General features: G+C 36.3%; 1 protein-coding gene across 1 annotated transcript in view; it reads right to left on the minus strand.

The window, feature by feature from the left end:
- Positions 1-373: 373 nt before the first annotated feature.
- ARSB (arylsulfatase B) overlaps positions 374-12,409 on the minus strand; it is a 65,917-nt gene continuing 53,881 nt past the window's right edge. Inside the window, exons 6-7 of the mRNA XM_026865604.1 lie at positions 1,411-1,539; positions 374-879 (exon numbers count right to left, since the gene is read on the minus strand). Of these exons, the coding sequence (XP_026721405.1) occupies positions 614-879; positions 1,411-1,539 (395 nt within the window). The 3' untranslated portion in view covers positions 374-613. The remainder of the gene's footprint in view (positions 880-1,410; positions 1,540-12,409) is intronic.

Genomic DNA, 12,409 nt, shown 5'->3' on the forward strand with positions numbered 1-12,409 from the left:
AAGTCTGTCAAGATCCCTCTGCCTGACAGCCTTGCACTCAGGTGACCACCACTCTCTAATCCAATAGTGAACAAGGATTGGGGATTTTGCTTTATTTTGGGCTTTTTACTGTGAGAGATTTCCATCCATTTTCTGGATGAAGGTCCATGTTAAAGGCAAAAATTATTATGTCAACTATTGTATTTTTTTTCTGTTCTTTAGAGATATGTAAGAGCTTCCAATGGAATTTGTCTTCTGGACAAACATTAAATTAAAAATAATTTTGGATGTCCCTGCTGCCATAATTCGTTGCCACTTTCAAGTAATCTCTCTCAAGGAGGGAGGCAACATTTTATCTTCTGCAGTAAAGATATATTCTGGACAAAGTGTATTCGAACAGCAGTTTTATAATTTTACCAACATTTCATATAAAACTGTAGGGAAGGAGAGAGTGGGAAAAGACTGAAATAAGATTCCCAACATATTTTAAGAGTGAGAAATACTAAGTTACTCAAAAAGTGAGGTCACAATTAGCAACAGTTTATCAAACAAGGTACGAAGTATGTGACTAGGACCCTGAGTACGTCAACCAGAATCTGTTACAGGGTTGTTTTGCAGGATGCAGTGCTGTGCACTATGCCCAAGGACCCCAAGCCCCAGTTACTGCTGGATCACAGTGGGGATCCTCATCAGGGTAGAAGACAGGCACTGAATGTTTATAATAATACTGAAGCCGTGAGAGCAGTTTTTCCACCACATGAGGATATTTTCCAGACAAATCATTTTTCTCTTCAGGATCATGAACAATATCAAATAGCCAAAGTCTCTTTGTTGGTGGATCAGATGATTGAATCTTTGACTCATTGAACAAAGACGGTGGAGGAAACCAATGACTGCAGCCTGCAGAAACAGGAACAGACCAAAGGTTACTTCTCAGATACAGAGCAGCAGTGTGGAGAAGTAGAGTTATACTGTAATTAATGAATTCACTAGGTCCCTTGAGAAGCCACTGGCCAGTGACTGTTGCTGCATTCTCTAATTCTAGCCCAGCAGCAGAGTCTCCCTAGTCCAAGGCTACCCATACAGGAGTCCTACTTACAAAAAAAAGCTGCACATTGGGATTCAAATTTTCATGTCGTTTAAATTCATATAAATTAATTTAATGGACTTTCTTCTTGGATTCAATTATCTTTATGGGTCCCTCCCAATTCAGTTTTTCCACTACTGTGAAAATCATTTATATACAAAATATTTGCAAAATGAAAGAATATATTGTTTGGATTTTAGAAGTGCTCCTTCTAGATTTTTGCATGTGATCAAAATCCTGAGAAGTTAGCAGAATAACTAAAATAAAATACATTAAACAGAATTAAATGGTGTTTGGGGCAGTGGGAGATATGACACACTGTACAGAACAGAATTCTCTGTTACCTGGATATCCAGTTAGTAACTTCCATTTTCCATGTCGGATTGCTGCATGAATGGATATATTGAAAAGTGTATCATCCCATGGAGAAGAATTGCTCTGTGGTAAAGAAGTCCTGTTGTCAATGCCAAGACCTTAATGAAACAGTAAACCAAGTTAGGTACATTGCATATGCATGAAGTAATTTTTAGAATCTAGCTGGAAAACAAAGCAGTATCATCCATTTATGTTTATGTATTGGATAAATAAGTTGCTATATGTATGTGCAAAGATCTGTGCTGTGACTTACTGGATGTATTTAAATCAGAACTTGAACTGCACCCCAAAAAGTTACTAGTGGAAAATGTTCACACTGTCATTCAGATAACCAGACTTATTTTGTATACAGATAGTAAATGTGTATCTCATATACTTATATTAAGAATGCTTATGACTGGAATTGTTAAATTTGCTCACACAAGTGCCTATATCTTTTGCCACTTAGGAATATAGGATTGAAAGATGTACTGAACCAATGCTACTACTGTTAATTCTCTTAGATCACCCCAGGGATCAAGTCCCAGGTCCTGACTTGTATCCACACACAGAGTTGTCTCTCTCGACTGAGCTGGCTACAACCACAGATACAACCACCCATATCTGGCCCAGCAAGGTACTTCTATGGCATGACATAGTGTGAAGCATGTCTTCATGCTGTCTTTGGTAGTCGCATATGACGTGGCCCAATATCCAGATACTGCAGAAAAATCTGAAGTGTCAACTATGTGCAAACTCCCTCTCAGAAGGAAACTTGAAGCTCTTTATAGGATGGAGCTCAGAAAAAAAATTAACATGCATACACCAGGGATGATCAGGAGACCAATTCTTTACTGAAACGGGGAGGAAGTCAGACAGACACTCCAGGAGCATCCGAACCATCTTGCATATCAGCTTCCATAAACAAGATAGGAGTTTGAGACATAAAATCTAAGAGGTTTATATTAATGTATCAGCTGATACCTGTTTACCAAAAACCTACCAGAAGGCAACTCTATAATCAGACTAGAAACAACATACCAGGAGTGGAGAGATCCAATATTAGAAGCAGAACTAGAGGATTCTAAAAAGAGTAAATTCTGTACATCACAGTGAGACAAATACACATCTGATAGAAGACAGCAACAGAAAGTTTAGAAAGGAAATGCTGGGACACAATTTCTCTATTTTTTTTATGAAGGTTGTGCTTAGTTGTTATTTTATTACTAGGCTTCACATTTTGATTCAGTTTTTCCTTAATGAGCACTTTTTTTTTGCATACCCAATTTCCCTGTTTACATCAGACTTGTATAATGTTCCCAGATAAAAAAAGTTATAAAAGGGAACTACTTTTTTAGAGTATGTATACACATATTGAGGAGGACTCAGCTTATCTGAGATCACAAAGCACTGAAGCTGATTGTAAAAAAACCAAACCCCTATAAAACCAAGGAAAACTTCATAAATACACCCAGAAGAATCTCTTCTGGAAGATAAATCCCCACACAGTCATGTGATATTCATAGCATATATGGAACAGTTTAAAGATTAATACTGCTTACTTTTCAACATCATTATGTTATGTATTATTCTGTCATACTGTTTGCTACTGGGAATACTTATCTTTGCCATCTAATTTCTTAAAAAGCATAATGAAAGACATTCAGCAGATCAAAAAACACAACCATGTTTTTTTAAACAATACATCTCAAAAATAGAGTATTAAGGCTTGGTCTAAAGGAAAAATTATGTGAGTCTGCATTTCTGATTTTAAGGTTTAGCATGGAGAATATGCTTCTGATTATTGACCTACATGAAGCCACAGTATTACACAAGACAAATTGTTTTCAATACTTCAAATAAACAGTATAAAAAATTGTTTTTTTCAGATACACTTTGCAAAATATCCCTAGAATGACATGCATGAGACTTAAAATAAGATTCAAGATGCTAAAATAATTTTTAAAACCTCTTATTTGGCCCAGGTGAAAAAAACCAAACTCCTAAACTAGAAATGTTTTTACCAGAGGCTGTAGTTGAAGTTTTTTGTTGGAAAATTTCTTGAAGAGAAAAAGTTAAATTACCTCATGTTGATAAACAGAACTCTGTCAGTCATGTTACTTCACCCATTGCAAGCACTTGTCTTGTCCCAAAGAAATGTACTGTCTCTTATTCAGACAAGTGCATTACTCTCCAGGCATTACAGGCTGACATTTATCAGACATATCAGCCATGGAAAACAGACTGATGCTTGTTGAATGCTCTCTACACAGGATATTTATAGGACTGCCAGTTTACTTCATTATATAAGCACTGGATGCAGAACAAGGATAAATAAAAATATTGCCTGAAATGACTTCTCTTCTGCTCATCATATGACTTCCACCTTAAGCTCATGTTCCTCCCTCTGCATTTACCTGATTTTCTCCTTCTCTTCAGCCCAACTAAGTTTCTACCTCTCCATTCTTCAGTTTCTGCTAGTGTAGGTGAAATGCAAAATGCCTGGTGGAGTCTTCTCCCTCGGCATATGAATTTTACAGGATCTCTTTCCAATTTGGCAGACTAAAAAGTCACATTCTTTTTGTTTCATTTGCAAGATAAAACATTCATTCCCATAGCACGTAAGCAGTTTTTCTCTGCATCTGTTCTAGATTGTTGGCGGTTTTTTTCTTCTTTTTTTCCATTATGGTTGACTAGGCAGTAACAACAGTCCCATTCAGCAGTCAGAGGACAGATGCCTTATATTGATATGTGTAATCAAGTCTGCCTTCATGTGCCTGCATACTCTCCTTATAGACTTATACATAAAAAATGTGATGCTTTTGCTTGTGCAACGAGACTGGACATTTTATTTTTCTGACGTTTGATCACCAGTGCATCAGTGGCTAATGAAATACTAAAGCTTTGTTTTTACCTTAAAAGAAAAATCCCAAAGCCTTTGCCATAAATTTACTTATTTTTTAAACAGAAGCCATTGTTTCCTGAAGCCCAGTTTCAGACCCTCACCAGTTGCTATATTTCTTTTTAAATAGTCCCTTGATACAACTTTTAATAGTTAAGAAAGCAGTGAAATTTCATTCATATACTTATTTTCAAAAATTTAATGGAACAATGAATTGATCTAAGTATTTTAGTGTTTTCTTTGGAGTTGTAGGTCACCACATGTATTCAAATAACTTTTTTATCTCTACAGAAAAACCAAGTCCTTCAGAAAATGTTGCCCTCGGTAAGTGACTTTGGAGTTTATATCCTATTTCAAAACCGTCCTTAGACTAAACAGCCTGAAAAACAGTTTCAGGATCAGATTTTAAAAGAAACTGAGGTGGCCAACTCCCACTACTCACAAAAGCAGTTTATTATTTAAATAATTTAAAATCCTGGCTCTTTGCCCCTTATGAAAACTTCAGCTTAGTTATTTTATTTCCATTATCATACATTGTCTCTATGAACAGATATCTATCCCAAATTAGGATGTAAAAGCCTAAATAATTTTCAGTAGCTAATTTGTATTTTCAAGAGTCCTGATTTTTCAGAAAGCCAATGTCATCAACTCTGAAAAATATATGTGAGATGCTTAGAAAGCATCAGTCAAAAATGTTAGATGCATTTGCAAAAATAATTGCCATTCTGATAATTTGAATATTCCAGAGCACACTCTTCAGGCAGGATGTGTACATTTACTGTGTAAGTATATAACCAACAACATGAATATGACCAGAGAATACATGGGACTAAGAAGTGAACCATCCTTCAATGCAATAAGCCTTGCTAATGCACAAACGTAAGTACAATAAAAAGGAAAGTAATAAATATGGGGGAAAAAAGCCAGTCCTCAATCTGCATACATAAAAGAATATCCTCTGAAGAAGTTATCATTATTTAGGAAAGAGTTTCCAAAGTTGTAATGAATAGGTAATGTCCAGCAGCAGTCAAGAAAAGCAAATCCAGTATCAGAAGTCACAAGGAATGGGACACTATGCTCTTGTTGTGCCCCACACATGATACTGCGTGGTTTTGGTCCCCATGTTACAAAATGGACACAGAGAAACCATACCAGATACAAAGAGATGTGACAAGTAGGAGTAAAGCTATGAACAGGGCTCTTCATCCTTAAAAACTGAAAACTGGTGAGGACAGGACAGAGGTCTATGAACTTGTGTAGTCATGACAAGCTGTAAAGGAACAACTGGTCTTTCCTAATAGGGACATCAAATAAATTATGAAGTCACATATTCAAAATATATGATAGTATATACTTCCTTATCACAAGTCAAACTCAAGTGTGGAATTCCTTTTCATGGGATGCTGTGGATGCTACAAGTTTATGCAGGTTGAGTGATTGAAAGTGTAAGAAAATTCCATGAAGGATACTTATATGCAAAATGACTACCTAAAAATCATGAGCTTCATTAGCTGCAGGTTGTGGGGAGCACGCAAAAGAAGTATATTTATATGCTTGTATTTGTACACTCCTTCCTACACAACTGCTACTCTTGGAAACTGAATAATGAGCTAGACAGATTTTTTGCCTGATCATACACAAGACGTATTACCAAACAAGTTCCAGTTCAGGAGACGCCAAATGTTTTGTTTACAAAAGAAAGCACTATCTTGAAGCAGATTTATGCAACCCCTTTTAATATATTAATCTCTGTGTGTACTGAACTGATAAGGTCAAAACTTTCACAAAAGTATAGAATCATAGAATACCTCAAGTTGGAAAGGACCAATAAGGATTATCAAGTCCAATTCCTTGCTCCTCACAGGACTACCTAAAAATAACCATATGACTAAGAGTGTTGTCCAGATGCTTCTTGAACTCTGACAGGATTCATGTCATGACCACTTCCCTGGGGAGCCTGTCCCAGCAACAAACCACACTCTCCATGAAGACTCTTTTCCTGATGTTCAACCTGAACTCTCCCTGACACAGCTTCATCCCATCTCCTCGTGTCTGATTGCTGGTCACCAGAGAGAGGAGATCAGCACCTCCCCCTCTGCTGCTCCCCTTGAGGAAGTTGTAGGCTGCAGTGAGGTCACCCCTTGGCCTTCTCTTCTCCAAACATAAAAAAACTGAAAAACATAAGTGACCTCAGCTGATGTTCCTAAGTCTTGCCCTAGAGGCCTTTCACGGTCTTGGTGTAGATACGTGTATATATGATTCAGATTCAGATTTAGATTTTACTGTAGTTTAACAAATATATGAACACCATGAGTAATTTCTATCATTCCCTCCAGTTTACTTTCAGTGCTGTTCTTAAAAGGAGGAATAGCATGAAGAAATGAGAATATTAATTTGTATTAGCAACAGCTTCCAATGCACAGATCAGTCCGTATCAGTGCAGACAAATCAGTTATTTGCTTAAGGCTTGTTTTTGACTTATTCCAGAATGTAAATCAAGAGTAAAGTAATGCAAATACTGGATTCACATCAGATTTATAGTACTGTGATTGAGATCAGAATCTGATATCTACATTATTTTCTTCTTTAGTCATACAATTTTAAATTTAAATAAAGCCCCTACAATTTACAGAAATGTTAGAAGTTGATAGGTTTTGCCACAATGAAGAAGTTATTTGGTACATTCAGTCCAGCAGCATGTCCCAAGAATTAATACCTGATGATTCAAAGTAGAAAAGATAAACTAAAACTGTTTACTTTGCCCAGCAATCTGTTCTTTCACTTCAATTTCTAAGCATAAGGAAGACTATAAAAAACAATGCAATATGCTTAGCCCTGTTTTTTTCCTCCTAGCTTTTTCAAAAAAGCTCTTCTGACCTCATTGAGTATTCCATGTGTACTCCTGATTTAATACATCATTTAGTTTAGGTGGGTGGCACTTACAGAGAAAATACTGTCTTCCTATGTATTTTGCATACACTTACAATAGCCTTCTGCTTAACTCATTAGTTCACCTATCCAACCAGGCAATGATTTCTGGGAGAGGAAAATAGGAAGAAACATTTCTTCACATTTCTTCCCTGGTGACCAATGTATGCTTACGAATCATCATCTATTCCTTGGTTCATACAAGCCTAGTTACTAATCAGAAATTGATCTGAAACAAAAAATTACTGATTTATCTGACCACCATGAAAAAGACAAAAATGTCTGAAAACCCATTTATTTTCTGTGTAACTCAAAACCATTTAAATTCTCCTACTACTACAGTACACCAAAATAACTCTGTGACCCTTTGATGCCTGCAATGCTACATGGTAATAAAAAAAGAAGGGTTGATCCAGTTTTACTACATTTTACTTCTTTAGACGTCTTATCAGAAGCTCTCTACTCCTCTTCCTGTATGGCGCCTATAAATCCAACTTGTTTATTTTTCTAAGTCTTTTGATGTTCCCGACAGGTTTCACTGATATTCTCTGAAATATTTAATATCCAATCAAGAGAAAATACTAAAAAAACCCCATATATTCCTAATGCAAGCAAAATAAAAAAATAGCAAAGGCAACAACAAAAAGTCAGTGTAACGCAGTACTTGAAAGGTAGGTTGGAAAATTCAGATCTGTCAGCATCTTTGTAAATATTTCCTATGACTTGTTTCAGTCTTTTGCTTTCTACTTTGCAAAGCAAATATTTTAAGTACCACCTAATCACATCTGTAAAAAAAGATTTAAGGATAGTCAATACCCATATTGCATAAATTGGCAAGGTTTAAAAAAAAACCAAACAAACCAAACAGGTACAACCTGAACCTTTTTTTTTTTTTTTTTTTAAAGAAAGGCACCTTCTTTAGGATCAGTCTAAAAGATAAATATGTGGAAATATTTTTCTTAAGAGTATATTCATTTAACCTTCACTATCTAATTTTTAATCACAAAAAGGAAGAAAAACTGCAGATTTTCAGTTGAGATTTTACAAAGGGAACATATGAGGAATAGATATAGATATAGATATATTCTATATCTATTCTAGATATAGATATATTCTATATCTATATATGATATTTGTATAGATCTAATAGCATAGATCAATTACTCTTCTCATTCCTCTAGCTCTTCTTCTTTCTTTCAGTGAGACCATCTCAAGCTATTGGTAGAGACCTAAAATGTTGAGATACAAATAGACAGTACATCTAAAAATAAAATGTGCCTTCAGTCTATGATTAAGATGATGAAAATGATCCATGTTGAGAAGAAGTTTTCTTGGTTGGCAGAGATAAAAGAGCACACAGTTCCCTCTAACATGCTATTTAAACCACAAAATTTAAAGAGTCCAAAACAATACTGCTTGAAGCATGCTGTAATTCTGGCCACTGTGGTCTGCAATACTAGTGTGCAGAGAGGCCATGTTGGGTACTGGAGAGCAATTTCAGAGAAAGACAGAAGAATGTTAATTTATTAATTATTTGGGAGATAGAGACCTGCCCAAAGAGTTAATCTAAACAGCCTATGTGAGTGTCAGATTGACAATGCCTCTACAATTTTCCAGTGTCCCACACAGGAACAAAAACATGCTTTTATAAGCAGCTACATATAATCAGTGCCCTTTACAGACAACACAAGCAAATAAACCTTCTACCTTGGTTTCTTCATATGTAAAACAAGGACATGAGAAGTTATCTACCTTTTGCAGTGTATTTCCCAAAGGGAAAATTTAAAAATATCAGCATTCTCTAAAGTTAAATTTCTATTTATGATAATACAAAGTAGGAGTAGATTCAGCCATATGACAGGGAAAATATAATCACAAAAAGTTCCAAGCTTAATGACAACCTCCTTGATGGAAAAGACTGAAAAGCATGCATTAAGAAAAGCCACAAAATTCAGGGATCCATGGCTCACATTCTTCCCAGTGAAAATTAGAAACACATCTGAAACAAATAATAAACAGGTGCTACTGCTTTGCAGGTGTAAAGTACATTTATGAGCTTTCAGCCAAAGGAGGAATATTACCAATATTTCCAGCAACACAAGTGTATGTGTACATTACACAACCTGGATGTCTAGTTTGATACCTTGCAGTTTACAATGTATACTGCACAAATGGATTCCCCAGATATTGTCTTAATAACTAAAAATTCTCTACGTAGTTCTCAAGACATCTGTTTCAGTATAAATCTTGTCTTACTATGCAACATCCCCTATCACTTATTTGGTTAATCCACTCAGATATTTAAATAATATTTAACACATAAATAACGTTTAATACATAACAGGATCCACATAGAACAGAAGTTTATTTCTTGTATCACATGGCCATCTAGGCCAAGAAACAAAGCAACCATGGGACAAGAGGTAAGATCCCCAAGTGGACAGAAAAGTATGCAATTAAATGGGAAACAAAAAAAGTTTTGATTTCACACTGGAGAGTCTACCATTGGATTCCTAAAGGAACTTGTTCTGGGACCCATATTGTTCAACATATTCCAAATGACCTCCGAAAAGGGACTGAACAGTGAGATTACACTCACTGAGGATGATGATGATGATGATAAGTTATTTAAAACTGACTCTAAAGAATGACAGAAGGCCCTTATGACACTGTGTGAGTAGGCATTAAAACAGGCAATGGTATTTAACATAAATACAGGTAAAGTGATACATGTATGAAGTAATAATCCTAAATTCACACATAAAAACAACGACCTGCATGTCACCCATAATTGTCCAAGAGTACAAACCTGGGATCATGAGAGATTGAGCTAATGCTTTTTCAGAATTATGTCAGCACTGGTCAATGAGTGCAATAAATTATTAGAAAAGGACTTGTGAACAAAGCAACAACCTCTATGCAACTGGAAACCTGTGGTCTGGCCTTCCCATTTCAAAAAGAACACAGTACAACTGAAAAGGTTCAGAAACCAGTTGCAAAGTTGGGTGACATGCAATCCCTCATGATTATAATCTTCTGCTAGAGGTACATTCTGTCTAATTAAATCTGTATGTTCTTTGGAACTCCAAGGACCTGCTTCCATCCCCTACATGACCAAAGGAAGGGTTTTTTCCCATTTTGTGTGATGTTGAGCCAAATCCAATCAAATAATCAAAACTTTACTATTTTAATTGTCAAGGGACATATCACTGTAACACAGAGTTTGAGTGCTTTCCACTCAGACCTCATGAAGTATCTTGAGTGAAACCGCATCACCTTGTGAGTTGATAGTATATTCGGTGCAATTACAGTCTCTACCTGACCTGACTAGATGTCACCTAGAATGCGGAATGGCACTACTGCACCGCACATACCCACAGTGAGAAAAATTCAAACATACTAAAACACTGGATGAGACAAATTCTTTACTCAGGAAATGCATCATCTGCTTTTGCTAGTAACAGTCATTTTCCAGCTGGACTAGATTACATTCTCTGAACAAATATAATCTTGGCTACAACCTCAAATCCAATCACATGCCATTTTTTTTTCAATCACCAAAGATGTTTCATGGAAAACCTCCACATTATTCTATCACTTTGTAAAATCTTCTTTTAATAATATCTCAGCCTGTTGCTATCAGAACAGGAGAACACCTCTCTTTGCTGCTGGTCCCCTGATGCCCTTACCCCTGTGTGATAAAAGAGGTTTCATTTTGTCAGTAGGCACCACATAAACCACAATTGTCACTAAGGCAGTGTTGCAAATGAAGTCCTGCTTGTTTGCAAAGACTCTACAGAGGATCACTGGGAGTGCTCATGTTTTCAGACATACCTCTGCTAAAGGAGGCTGGAGAGACACATACAGAGATACAGGTGTGACAAGAGGCACCCATCATGGGATTCTGTCAGTTACGCCCTCAGTGCAATGAACACAGCCATAACAAGGTTGCATCCCACAGCCAGAAGGCAAGAAACTACTGAACCTCAGAAACTAGTGGTTGCAGGAAGGCCACTTTAGGGAATGAAAACTGTCATTCCATGAAGGCAGGCTCTCAAAAGGCTGTGACACTTAGCAATGAGAAGTCTCAAGGGGATAAATGTTCAGTTTAAAAATGTTTAAGTCTGCAGAGATTACACTCTAAAACATTATGAGTGTTTCAAAGTTTCTTTACTTTGTAAAAATGTTTTTATTACAGAGGAGTGAACACTGTATGTCATGGAGTAGAATTCTGCTTAATAGTTGAACCAAACACTGGGAAAAAACCACTCAGCCTTCTTTCACTAGAACTTAAAAGCAATAAACAATAACCAGTATCATTTTCATAGTAAGGCAATGCATATGCCACCCTGCCTCTTCTGATCTGATCAGTAGTCTATAAAAACTACAGAGGAGATCCCCAGACAGAAGTCTGGGACTGATGAACCAAAACCCACTTATATATGAAACCCAAACAGAAAGAGAGTACTTTCTAGTATGTTCATTATCATCTTTAAAATCAACATACTATTTTAATCATCCAAGAAATCTGTGTTGTATTCACCAGCCTTTATACATTGTCAGAAAAATGGTATCATTCTTGTACTGTTTCCATTAAAATAAAACACAGGTTTTGCACATGACAGCTTCTGTTCTAATGTAGATCATTTGACTCCATCATGAGGATCTAATAATTTATTTACATGATCCCATTAAACAGAAAAGAAAAACCCAAGAAGTTCAAAAATCACAGGCGATTACTCTTCTGTCAATAGACACTCCACACTTCTTTGAATCACCTTAGCCTGTTTTTGTGCTACCATAGCAGAAGCAGTAGGTAAAAAACCACAGGCTTTCTCAAATACTATGGAACTCCATATAAAAATTATTTTCGTGAAAGCAGTCTTCAACCTCCCAGAAATCTCACCATACGCATGCATGCAACACCTGCATGATTGGCAGGCTCACTGACCCTTGCTAACACTCAACTGTGGAATAGGTCTGTTAGGGCTTGAAAAAACCCACACTGAAACAAATGGGAACGTTTCCATTAATTCCAGGGGCCTCTGGTTCAGACTAGTTAAACATCAGTAGTAACAAACAAGGAATTTATACCCTACCAACTTCCCTGAATCTAACAAAGCTAAGTGTAAGTTAAGATTTGGAAACCATTTACGTAA

Source organism: Athene cunicularia, assembly GCF_003259725.1.
Source record: "Athene cunicularia isolate RWA chromosome Z unlocalized genomic scaffold, athCun1 chrZ_part1, whole genome shotgun sequence".
Classification (NCBI taxonomy): domain Eukaryota; kingdom Metazoa; phylum Chordata; class Aves; order Strigiformes; family Strigidae; genus Athene; species Athene cunicularia.